At 32.0% G+C, this 13,083-nt stretch overlaps 1 protein-coding gene across 1 annotated transcript; it reads right to left on the reverse strand.

The window, feature by feature from the left end:
* Window positions 1-932: 932 nt before the first annotated feature.
* Window positions 933-10,171, reverse strand: LOC110110727. Its single transcript, XM_028699419.1, has 4 exons — window positions 9,865-10,171; window positions 8,567-9,518; window positions 7,329-8,346; window positions 933-968 (listed from the first exon to the last, which is right to left on the reverse strand). Exons 1-4 carry the CDS (start codon window positions 10,169-10,171, stop codon window positions 933-935), a joined length of 2,313 nt encoding a protein of 770 aa, XP_028555252.1.
* Between the last annotated feature and the right edge of the window lie 2,912 nt (window positions 10,172-13,083).

Below are 13,083 nucleotides of genomic sequence, written 5' to 3' on the forward strand. Positions count from 1 at the left end.
TATGAATAAAATTTCATATTGTATGATTTTTATTTTTTCTATATATATATAAGGGTTTTAAAACTCATTTTCATTCACTTTCATCTTCACTTCAAAACTCTTTAGAGCCTGTGTCTAAGAAATGGCCAGTTCTAGCAAGCGTCCTCGAGGTTCCAAAGGTTCTTCCTCAACTAGTGCTAGGGATCCTGACTTCTTATCTAAGAAGTATGAAGATGCATTCATTAGGTACACTGGTACAAAGATCACTCCATCTTGACTGCTAATCCAAGATAATCTTCATTTTTCTGTAATGCCTCTATTTGCCTCAACTCAACTATCCTTTATTCTGACTCTTATCTATGTATATCATAAAGATACCTTTCATTACTTTTTATTCAACATGAGAGTCAGTGAAGATAATTCTATGATAAGTTCTTTCGTCCAAAGATGACACATGGAAATTATCAAAGAAGATTTAGGCAACTACCTTCATTTAAGAACCCAAGGGATTACAGCACACACTATGACCTCTAAGTCTGACTTTTACTTGACTAAAATTAACAAAGTTCTTAGAGTTGTTTCTTAAATCAATCATTTATCCAAAGTCTATATCTTGAACCAAAATGCCTGGATCACCCAACAAGTTTTAAGAACTTCTGTTATTCCTAAAGTTGGTGATCAAGTGAATTTTACTCCACTCCTATCCACTGTCACATATCTTATCATGAATAAAAAACCTATTGATGAATCCCAACTCATTATGGATTATCTACAAAACCTTTTTGAGATTGGTCATTCTCATCAAAAGAGGAAAAAGAATGTGGCCTTAGGACAGCTTGTTACCTATATCCTTGATAAGAAGTACAATATCATTCATCTTGATCCTCCCACTAAACTTCCAATCTATTTTACCAATGCTTCATTCTGATCATTATTTGGGAGAGACCAGAGTTCTAGTGAGGATTCTGAAGAAGGGGAAGCTCCAGCACCTGCACAAGGACCAGACCAAAATTACTTTTAGGAGATGGTTTAATGTTTTGATTGGTTGGAGACTCATTTTGATCAATGATTTTATCAAATTGAGACTCATTTTAAATCAGCAGGATACAAGATATCAAGAAGATATGAGGTGGATCTAAGGTTAGTTTGACTTGGTGAACACAATTGTAGTTATGATGAATAGCTATTTTTTAGTGTTCAGCCAGCCACCTCCTCCAGACCAGGGTCCCTCTGAGTTTTAGTTGTACTTCTCTGATATTGTTTCTATCAAACTTTTGCTTGTGATGTGATGTTGTATTTTCTTTCAGTTGATGTTAGTTATTTTTGTTATTAGTTGTTAAGTTTATTGATGTGATGATTATGTGTGCTGTTTTGTAGTATCATCAATTAATATCATTGTACTAATACTTTTTAAATCCTTTTGATATCAATGAAAAAATGGCATGTTTTGTGAATTTGTTTTTGTTCTTATTTTGAAATGTTAGTATGCCTATATGAAAAGTCTTATGTAATTGATCTAAAAAATGTGTATAAATTAACTTGCATTACAAAATTAATTTCATTACGAAATCTAATTTTTCAAAATATTCAAATTAAATTATAAATGGTTTCAGTTACGAAGATTAATTTCATGTTCTTTTAGGCAAACATAATTAGAATAATGTTATTATAGTTTTTATGTCATAATTTTCTTTATTTTCTTTTTCAATATGATTATTTTTGTTATTAGAGAAGTTTGTTTTTTAAATTACTGATTTTGGAAAGACTCTCAAAGAATAACAAAAGAAATGCATAATGTGTGAAAAAATTAAAAATTCGCGCAAGGGTTCGCAAAGTGAAAAGAGACATAAAACTAGCTCAAATAGAAAAAGATGCACAAAGTGTGCCACACATATTTGAAAAAGATGTGAAATATCGCCAATAGAAATTTGTTTTTATTGTGTTCTTTCCACTATCATTTAATCTCTAATTCAAATCAATCTAATTTTTCAATTATAATCTATATTGAAATTAAAGTTAACTAATCTTTATTTCATAAATTTTACAATAATCATCTGTATTTATTTTGTCTAGACTGAATCATGATCTTGATTAACTTCTCTCATCTTAGTTGTTATTTGATTTAAAATTTTGAATCTTTCTTTTTAGTCTTATGAAATTAATAGTTTTATTGCAATTATTTTAAAATAATTTTTAAGATCAATTCTTTTGATTTCTTGTTTGACATCTTTTATTTCAATTTTCACTTTCCTTTTTGTTGTTGGCAAAAGGGGGAGAAAAATATTATTTGTGTTCATGTTTGTGTCTTTTGTTTAGTAGTTATTTATGCTTGTCTTTGTGCTTGTGTCTTTCGTTGTCATTGTGATTTCGTTGTGTTTGAGTTTGTGGTCAAGTCTCTTTTTGTATTGTTCGTGTCTCTTTTCATGTCTTTGTTTGTGTTTTTTGTTGGTTTAGGGTTTTTGAGTGTTTTTCCTCTTTCAATGTTTCTACTCTTCATGGAATATCCATATATTAAAAAATGTTAATTCATTTAGGGGGAGCTATGAAGAAATTTAGGGTGTAAATGTTAACTCAAACAGTAATTACTTCACCATCATAAAAAAGGGGGAGATTGTTGCAATTTAGTTTTTCGATTATTGAGATTCTTGTATTGTGTGTGTTTTTTAGCATTCCAAATATTATTGTTTTAATTACTATTTCCCTTACGATATATTGGATATAATTTTTTTTTTTATTTATGTGTACTAACATTTTAGGGAAATCATACTACAGACTATTGAAGACTTCAAGGGATAATAGATTAGAGTTTATTGTAAATGGAGTATGTAATTTTCACTTTTATTGAGTCTGAGAGACTGCAATTGTAATTGAGTAACCATGCACATACACACTAGGCGAGCGTTTAAAATTTATAAATTTTTAAATTAATCGTAATGTACAATTTTCATTCATACGGGACGATTTGGTCAGTTTATTTCTTCCAGCGAATAGTTAATAAAAATTGGGTAAAAAAATTTTTATAAGTAATGTTTGTACTGTACAAAGTTGGCTTAGTACAGATGACATCCAAAGTATAAAAATGTGGAAAAAATTTATTCCAGACGAACATGTAAATTTTTTGAACTGTTCGTCCGGGGCGATCTATCTTTCATGCAGACAACGTCTAGTTTACGAAAATGTGGGGAACATTTTCGTCCAGACGAACATGCAAATTTTTTGAACTGTTCGACCGGGATGATCTGAATTTTGTACATACGACATTCAAAGTACAAAATTGTTGGGAACATTTTCATTTATACGAATATGAATTTTTTATAACTGTTCGTACTGTATGATATACATATCGTAATGTACGATAGGCTTGTATGAAAACATTTCATATAGGATTATACCAGTCAATTTTGAACTGTTCTTCCGGGATGAATATCGATCGTACCATATGATCGTGTATGCTCAAAATTGAAAATTTTAATTTTTTTGGACGGTTTTTCGTGTCTTTTATATAAATAGTCCTTAGAAATTGTCTTAAAAATGTATTCCTTGAGAGAAAGTGAAAGAGAATTTAGGGAAAGTGATTGAGAGAGAGTTCTTGCAAGTGGAGCGTGAAGAGTTCACAAGGTTACTCAAAGGTAAGAATCTCTTTTGCATTTTGGTTACTTCTCTTCCTTTCTTCTTATAGTTGCTATGGAGAAGATCTTTGAAGAAGATCCGGTACTCTACCAACTCTTGGAGGGTGTGAAAGAACGACGGTACTCTGCTGACACTTGGAGGGTGTAAAAGGATGATGGTACTCTGTCGCACCGAGGATTGGTGGAAGAGAGAAAAATTGTAAAGGCTTCTTCGCCTTACTGTGGGGGCAAAATGAGAGTCACTTTGGTAATAGTGCAATACCTGAAGAGGGAGTCTTCAGGGAGTTTATGTAGGTCTTGTTGGACCGAACCACTATAACTCTTTGTGATCTTTTTTATTTTCGCACTTTAATTTTTTTTTCATTTTGTATTTGTGGTTGAAAAGCTCATTTATATACGATTTTCTATTAAAATTCAAGAAGAAAATTTTTAAAATTACCAATTGACATTTGCATAGGTTTAACAACATATACTAACTTTACACATTGTTTAGTTTCTTAAATAATATCTTTAATTTTTTAACTATACTTTTGATTGGTTGATTTAATTTCATTTGGCTTGAGAAAACTTGATATTACTGAATTTTCCTTTTCAATACTTTGTTTTGATTATAAATGTGTTGAAAATGAACTTCATATAATCTCAAAGTTAATATTGAAAGTTTTTTGTTTAAAGACTTAGGAATTTTTAGACATAAGAATTGCATCAAGATATGTGTTTGACTAAATAGATTTTTTTTTTTTTTGTTATGTATCTATTTCTACTTTTTATACATCAAAATATGTTTGCCAAAACGTAAATTGGCCCATAAAAATTCATGGAACAAAATCATTATTTTAAATAAATTATAAGATGCAATCACTCCATATATGTCAATATGAATCTCCCCTTGGGCCTTGAGGTTATGAACTAAATAAATGCTCTCCAATCTTATTTTCACCCATTTTTAAAGTTGACATGCGATTTGCAAACAAATTTATTTAGAAACTTATCAATAGCATGCATGGAACATAAGTAATGGGCCTGAGACTATAAGATTCCATTTTTATAATATTTTTATATTTTTTTCAATTACTTTTAAATTAAAAATATAATTATTATGTACAAACAATTTAAATAAGATCAAATTAATTCTCCAAAAAACATTCCACATCAAATAGCTTGTAGGATTCTTTACTTACAAGAAATAAAACAATTATTTTATAGCAAAAGATCCATGAATAATAACACAAAAAAAACTTTTAAAGACAATATACATAATCATGAGATTAAACAACAAAAGTTCAAATTATTTACAACTAGTTTATATAACCTAAAATAACTAAGACCTATATGTAAGAGTAAAAAAAATAATAGTATAATCCTTAGGATAAATTATGTACATTTTAGGTTGTAATAAGTGTATATAATTTTTTAAATGTATCACATTTATCTCTACCTGAATTTCAACTATCTTTATAATAAATTAATTAGGTTCATAGATGAGCATATTCATTGTGGTGCTTATTGGAGGACAGTACGTGGCTCCTGACCACCAAAGCTTTCTTTCACCTTATGAGTGCATTGTTGTACATTTAGGGTCATCTTCATATATATATAACAGCTTTTGTCACTACTAACATCTAACAAAAATTGTGGAGGGGCATGTTATTATGCCCTGGAATATATATTGAAAGAATTGCATCTATTTTATAATTTAGCGTTTAACTAGAGCTTGCTAATTTCTTGTGAACAGTAGGAAAAATATGTATGATGTCCAGAGGCTCGTATCATATGATCCTTATCTTTAGTTGAAATCATTTAAAATCACATAATGAGCATGTAGCCCAATAAGTAATTAAAATCCAATAAATGAAATCAATACAAGATAAAAAAGAATAGTATGTTATAAATCATATAAAAAAAATATATGCATCAATGTCTGTATACCAGTTATCTATATCAATAATCAATTCATATATCATATCTCAGTTAGTTCTTTTTCAAACTTTCATCATAAGCTATAATAAATTAGTTAGCCAGTCGATCTTTATCACTTAATTAATTTCATTCAATCTTATCATTCATTCAGCTCACATCAATCTATCAATTATAGTCACAGTATTAATAAAAGTATTGAGTATCAATAATAGAATTGTATTAGTAATAGTATCATCATTCTCAGTGTCAGTCACAGTAACAGTAATCAATAATAGTAATCAGTAACATTGATTATTATTTGTAATATTAATATATGTACTACATTACTATCATTAATAATATTAGATATTTAGAAGAGGGTATCTTGCTCCTGCACTTATAACTCACAATCAATCACCCCTTATGACTCTCAATCAATATGCTTCTTATAACTCCTATTGAATCATGTGAATCAATCATATTGGTTCTTTGTAACTCCCAATCAATATTTAGTTCCTTATAACTCCCATCCACTCACTCCTGTCAGTGGACTATATGAATCTTGAGGATATCATATGAGGTCATCATATCATATATCCGATATCAATCAGTACATCATATTATATTCAAATTAGTAGTAAATATTCTTACATAACTATATTATATAAATCATTTCAATACATATAACCTTATAGTTTTATCATGTCAAATCATAGTACCACTTTTCAACCCATTTTTAGTCTATCTTTTTCTACTCGTTTTATCCAAAAATGCTTATGTGCATATTTAACTAGTAAAAATAAAATAAAATCATATAAAAATAGAAATGAAAGGCAAATATGATACAATGATCTTTTTTTCTCCTTTCTCTTCTTCTCCTCCCTCAATCTATTCTTGGCTAACCAACCAATTCATATCCAAACATTACATCAAAGAATTGAATGTGTCTTTCATTTTAGTATTTAACTATAGCTTATCAATTTCTTATAAACAATAAAAAGAATTATGAATGTTGTCTAGATCCTCATATCATTAAATCCTTATCTTTACCTAAAATTATGTAAAATAACGTAATGAGCACATAGCCCATCAAGAAATCAAAATCTTACAACTAAAATTAATGCAAGGTAAAAAAGAATAATATGTTGTAAATCATATAAATAAAAATATATGCATCAATGTATATATACTAGTTATCTATATAAATAATTAGTATATATATCATATCTCAATCAATTTTATTTCATTCTTTCATCATAAACTCTAATCAATCAATTAGTCGATCTTTTTCACTTAATCAATTTCATTCAATCTTATCATCCATTTATCTCACATCAATCTGTTAGTTATAGCCATATAATCAATAATAGTATTGAGTATCAATAATAATATCAGTATTCTTAGTGTCATTCATAGTAAAAGTAATAATAATCAATAATAGCAATCAATAATAGTGATTAGTATTTGCAATATTAATATTTATACAATTTCATTATCAGTAATAATATTCAAATATTCATAAGAGAGTATCTTAAGGGTATCTTACTCCACTTATAACTCCTAATCAGCCTCCCCTTATGACTCCCAATTTTTTTTTAAGAGAATGCGTAATAGCATTGATAAAAAAATCAACAGAAAAACAAGCTAAAGAAAAGTTCAACCCATTCCTAATCCATCACATTCCTCCTTTAAAATAATAAAGAAGGAATGGGGGATTTCCACATTATTAACCTCTTCCCAAATAAAACTCTTATTGCAACCCAAATTAGCACAAAAATCTGCTAATTTGTTACCACATCTACTAGTATGAGAAAAAAGAACCTGGTTAAATTCTTGAATAAAAGCAAGATCCTCCTTAATACTTCCATTTTTCTTCCATCTCTTCAAATTTGATTGAAGGACTTTGAAGATATTGAGATTATCCCCTTCAATGATAACTCCTTGAGCTTCATGCATCCAATCTCTCAATATATTCTTCAAGTAGTAAACTTCCATTAACTCCACTTGTGATATGTCCCAATGCAAATAATGGGTACCAAAAGCTAATAAAGATCTGCCTTTATCATCCCTTATGACGCCACCAATACCTGCTAAATAATTACTTTTGAGCGAGGCATCAATATTTATCTTTATCCAACCGGTTGGAGGGGGACACCAAGAAGAAGACAACATGAGCTGATTAGTATCCCAGTTTTTCAGATGAATATTGATAAAATTACTAACCATGGTTAATGAGACAGTGTTTGCAGCAATATAAAAATCAGAATCTTCAATCTTCCCATGAACAAGCTTGCATCTACTCTTACAGGTTAAGAAAACCGCTGTGCAGTAAATATTTGCCATCAATGGATTAGTAGTTGAAGCTTTGTCTAATCCATCCAAACAAGATTTAAAATCTTCAAACAACGGAATATTGAACCCCCATCTATTAAGAAAGATGATACATCTCTGTAATTTATTGCATCTAGCAGTTATATGACAGTTGTCTTCATTCTCTATACAACCTCTCGGACAACTTGTTTGGCTGGAAATTTTTCTTTTGACTAAAAAATCACAAGAAGGTATAGCTTTGTTGTATAGTCTCCACCAAAATAAATCAATCGTTGGTCTTAGCTTAATAGCTTTCATCCAATTCCAGTGACATTCTTCCGGTTTGCTATCAAAATTTGCTTCAAGACAAAGAGCAGCAATGGGTTTACCCGTAGCTTTCTTCTTCAATTCAATTTGATCTTCAGTCTCTTCCGTAACTATGGGAATATGAACAATAACATCCAATAGTTGCCTACCAAAATGATCCTGTAGTAGGCTAAGATTCCAATCTCCGTCGTGGATGAAAACACTGAGGTTGTGAACAACAGGATTCAGCATATTTACAAACGTAGGCCACTTATATATGCTTTTATCAAGAATCCAAACATCATGCATCCAATTGATAGATCATCCATTAACAACTTTCCATTTCACAAACTTATTAAGATAAGATGCTCCATTAGTAATAATTTTCCAAGTGGGAGAGCAGTTGATTTTTTTTTTCCTTGGTCCATATATCATTGCCATACTTGCCTTTGATAATCTGATTGAGAAGAGAATTAGGCTTCATGAGGAATTCCCAAGCAAATTTAGCTTGAAGTGGACCTATTCTGGATACAGCTGAGAACAAACCTCTTCCTCCTTCCTTTTTTGATTTACATGATAATTCCCAAGATACATAATGCAAACCGGTTCTCCCATTGCTTTTGTTCCATAGATAGCTTCTACACATTTTATCAAATTCCTTGGGAATTGATAATGGAACTAAAGATATAGAAGATAGGAACATTGGAAGACAAAGAAAAGCAGTTTTTACAAGAACCAACTTCCCTTCCAAAGAAATAAAATTCCCCCACGTGTTCAACTTGTTGGTGGCCACGTCCATCAGATTTTGAAAATCTGAAGCTATCGTCCTTCTAAGAGTCATCTTAACACCAAGATAATTAAATTCATTCACAATGTTGAACTGAAGAATAGAAGAGATTTTGTTCTTCTTTCTCCTATAAGCGTGTTTCCCAAAAATAATCAAAGATTTGGATGCATTAACGGTTTGTCCAGTCCAATTGCAAAAATTGGTGACAATATTTTTTAACTCCTTCACTTCACTAACAATTGCCTTTGAAAAAATAAGAATATCATCGGCATAAAGTAAATGGGAAACATTAGGAGCATTAGGAGTAATAGAAATACCCATTCCACTTCTATGGAGATAGAGAGCATCAGAAAGGATTTGAGAGCATAAAATAAACAAGTAAGAAGACAAGGGATATCCTTGTCTAAAGCCACTTTTGCCTATAATCCAATCGGTCTTCTTCCCATTAATCAAAATGCAATATTTAGGATCTAATACACATTGCATTAAAAGCTCCGAGAATTTGATAGGAAATTTAAAGTGCATAAGAACTTGCCTTACAGCTTGCCACCCCATACTATCATAGGCTTGCTCCATATCAATCTTGATAACCAATAATGCACTTCTAGCTTTAGAATATCAAAATTTGTTAAATACTTGTTCTGCCAATAGAACATGTTCAGATAAGGATTGGCCTTTGATAAAAGCTACTTGGTCAGGAGAGATGAGTTTATGAATCACCCTCTCCAATCTACACAATAGCATTTTGGCAATTAATTTATAAATAGTCAAACAAAGACTAATAGGACAAAAAATTGGACGGAAGTAAAGGACTTTTGATTTTAGGAATCAACACAATCATAGTCTCCTTCCAAGTCTTATGCATAATGCCAGTAGAAAAAAATTGGTTTATAGCTAACCAAACATCTTCCTGAATAATATTCCAATAGCATTTTAAAAAAGAGAAAGTAATACCATCAATTCCCGGTGAAATGTTCTTTCCTGAAGACTTAACCACCGCCAGCATCTCTTCCTTCATGATTTCCACATTTAAACACCTTTGGTCTTCTTCTGAAATGGAATCCCAAGGCTTCGGCCAATCTTCCAGATAACAGTCTTTATGCCGCCACTTTGATTTGAAAAAATCAGAGAAGACTTTTTGAATTTCAGAAGGATCTTCAGTTAATATACCTGAATTAGTTTTTATATTATTGATCCAATTGTTACTCCTTGCATTGGCATAAGCATGAAAAAAAGAAGAATTCGAATCCCCCTCCTCCATCCATCTTGCTTTAGCTCTTTGCTTCCACCATGAGTTGAGTCGGGCTAGAGTGATGTTGAGCTCATTGATCTTGAACTCGAGGATTTAAAGATTTTGAAATGAAATTATACCGTCAGCTTCCTCTTTTTGTAATTCCAGAATGTCATTCTTCAGTTCATCCCTCAACCTATTGAGATTCTTAAATTTTGCTTTGCTTCAATAATGTAAAGCTTTCAGTGTTCTCTTGAACTTTAAGTTCAAAGAAGTTGCTAGGTCACCACCCTTACCGAATTTCCAGTATTTTAACACCACTGATTTGGCTCCATGGTAAGAAGTTCAAACTTCCTCAAACCTATTGTTTCTATTAAAGACTTCAGCTGGCTTGAAAATCTCCAGGAGGATTGGACAATGGTCCGAGGCAATACGAGCCAAGTGCTTAACCCGAGCTATGTGAATATAGTTTAAAGCAATGGAGTTGATTAAACAACGGTCCAGTTTTTCAAGAATACGAGCTCCACCCATTTTATTATTGCACCAAGTAAATTTGGGCCCATACGCTTCCACTTCATGAAGATCATTGTTCATCATGAAATTCTTCATATCTTTATCACCTTGAGATAAAACAAAATTCTTTCCCCCTCTCTTATCTTCATGAGACAATACACAATTAAAGTCTCCACCCACTACCATAGGCATCTCATTTGAACAATGCTTCTCCAAGCACTCCCAAATCGCCTTCCTTTCTAGAGCTTTAGTGCTTCCATAAACAGCAGCAACCAGCCAAATATTCTTGTTAAAAACATTCAATATCCCAATGATAACTTGGGATGATTCTTCAATAACAGAGAACTCAGCCAGGTCTTTTCTCCATAACATCATCAAACCACCAGATATCCCATTAGACGGTACCATGAAATAATCCCAGTTGCTCCCCAAGAAGTTCATCACCTGAGAGTTTTCCAAGTTACTAATTTTTGTTTCCAACAACCCAATCAATAACACATTATTATCCTTAATAATCTCCTTTAGATATAGAGCAGCCTCAACTTTCTTGGCTCCTCTACAATTCCAAAAAACCAGTGAAGTCATTGTTTAAAGATGGGAGAATGACCCCCAATCTTTTTAGAAATTTTCCCATCAGTTTTCCTATTCCTTGAGATGATATTCCCCGGGCCAAGAGACTTCAGTTCTTTGAGAAGTTTTACCTTTTTTCCTGAAGAAGATTTTTCTGTTGTTGCATTTTTAATACTATCCCTGAAGGGAAAAGTCTCAATTGCTTCAGAAATAGAAGAAGAATCGTTCTTCTTCTCTCCTTCCTCCAATTCAGCATCCAAAATAACTACATTCTCTACTTCCTTGTAGTTATCCAAGTTGCATACTATGATTTCACCTTCTTCTGTTTCGTTTTCAATCATTCCATCTGCACTTTGCTCCCCCTTCCCCACCTCTTTCATATCTTCCATCTTGGATAACACATCAAAACTATTAAGAACCGAGATAGTTGATTTATTATTGGTAACTTCCACCTGATTAACTCCAATAATATCTGATTGTTGTTCTACCGTCTGTTCAATTGTATCTCCTTCAGCTACTTCTTTCAACCTGGCACTGGGTAGAACTGAATCCTGCTTCAAGCAAATACTCACTGGATCCACTGTTATATTAGAACTATTATTGCCAATTTTTGGAACAAAGACCTTCTTTAAAGGAACAATAGAATTCTTAAGAAATTTTTTCTTTGTTGCATCAATTCTATGTCTTTTTTTTCCATAGTTTACTTGTGTCCAATTTCGAAACCCGTCTGGCCTTTCAGGTTGCATAGTGCCAATCGAGACAACTGTTTTATTGAGCTCCAGTTTGTTCACATCAACATCATTTGAAGAAGATCCTTTGGGCTTTATTGGTTCACCATTATTCTCACAACTATGGCCAATCAACCCACAACTGTTAATGGAATTTTGAAAACATACTTTTTAAAAAAATATTAGTTTTCTTTGGGGATTTCAAAATTAAGATTAAGCTCTAATTCCAAGGTCGAATCAACTCGTTAGAAAGAATATATCATCCCGGGGGAAAAAGATAAACTTTCGTAACGGTGTTCAGGCTCAGAATTATATAAACTCATCTTGAATATTATAATCGGGTCTAAAGAGAACCTCATATGGCCCCGAAGGGACAAAACAGGGTTCAGCTAAATACCCAACTACAATATTCAAGAAGTATGATCGCCGCATTCACATCCAAAGCCTTATCGAAGAAGGATGTATCTCTCCAAAGAGAAATGACACCATTCTACGATAATTCTTCTAATGCAACGACGACGATCATTCTTTAAGTTTTCCCAAAGAAATCTAGTGGAATTTTAAAATCAATTTTAAAATCAGGTGTATGTGGTTCCAAACTTCCTACGAGCGCAAGCCCTCGTAGTTAATTACATCGTAGAGAGAGACAAAAATCCCCTACGAAAACTCCCGATTAAAATGGTGGCAGAATTTTGTTAGAGTTTCTAGGAGTGATATCAAAGCCTGAATAGAATTATTGGAAAATCAAAAGGGAATGGAGCAAGATTGAGCAGTTATTAACAGATTCAAAGGAAGAGAGGTAGGGGATACTTTGAGATTCCGGAACCATCCGGAAGTATCCCAACTTAATCTAAGTGTTGGGCTTTACGTTTTAGGATTGAAATGAAACTTTAATTAGAGTTGAGTATTTTATTAGTTGGGACTATATTCCCGAAATTTAGGGTCTTATAATCAAAGATCTGCCCTGGATCCTAAATCTATTTTGGACACTGGACCACAGTCGTCCGATCCTAACTAATGCAGTGCAAGGTCTGGACTTACCCCGGCCTGGATTGGGGAGCCAGCTAACCACCTAATCGATTTAAAAGAGATGAGTCCGGTCTTTTATGAAAGAGTGGTAGGGACGTTATA

Source organism: Dendrobium catenatum, unplaced genomic scaffold (genome assembly GCF_001605985.2).
Source record: "Dendrobium catenatum unplaced genomic scaffold, ASM160598v2 fragScaff_scaffold_1284, whole genome shotgun sequence".
Classification (NCBI taxonomy): Eukaryota; Viridiplantae; Streptophyta; class Magnoliopsida; order Asparagales; family Orchidaceae; genus Dendrobium; species Dendrobium catenatum.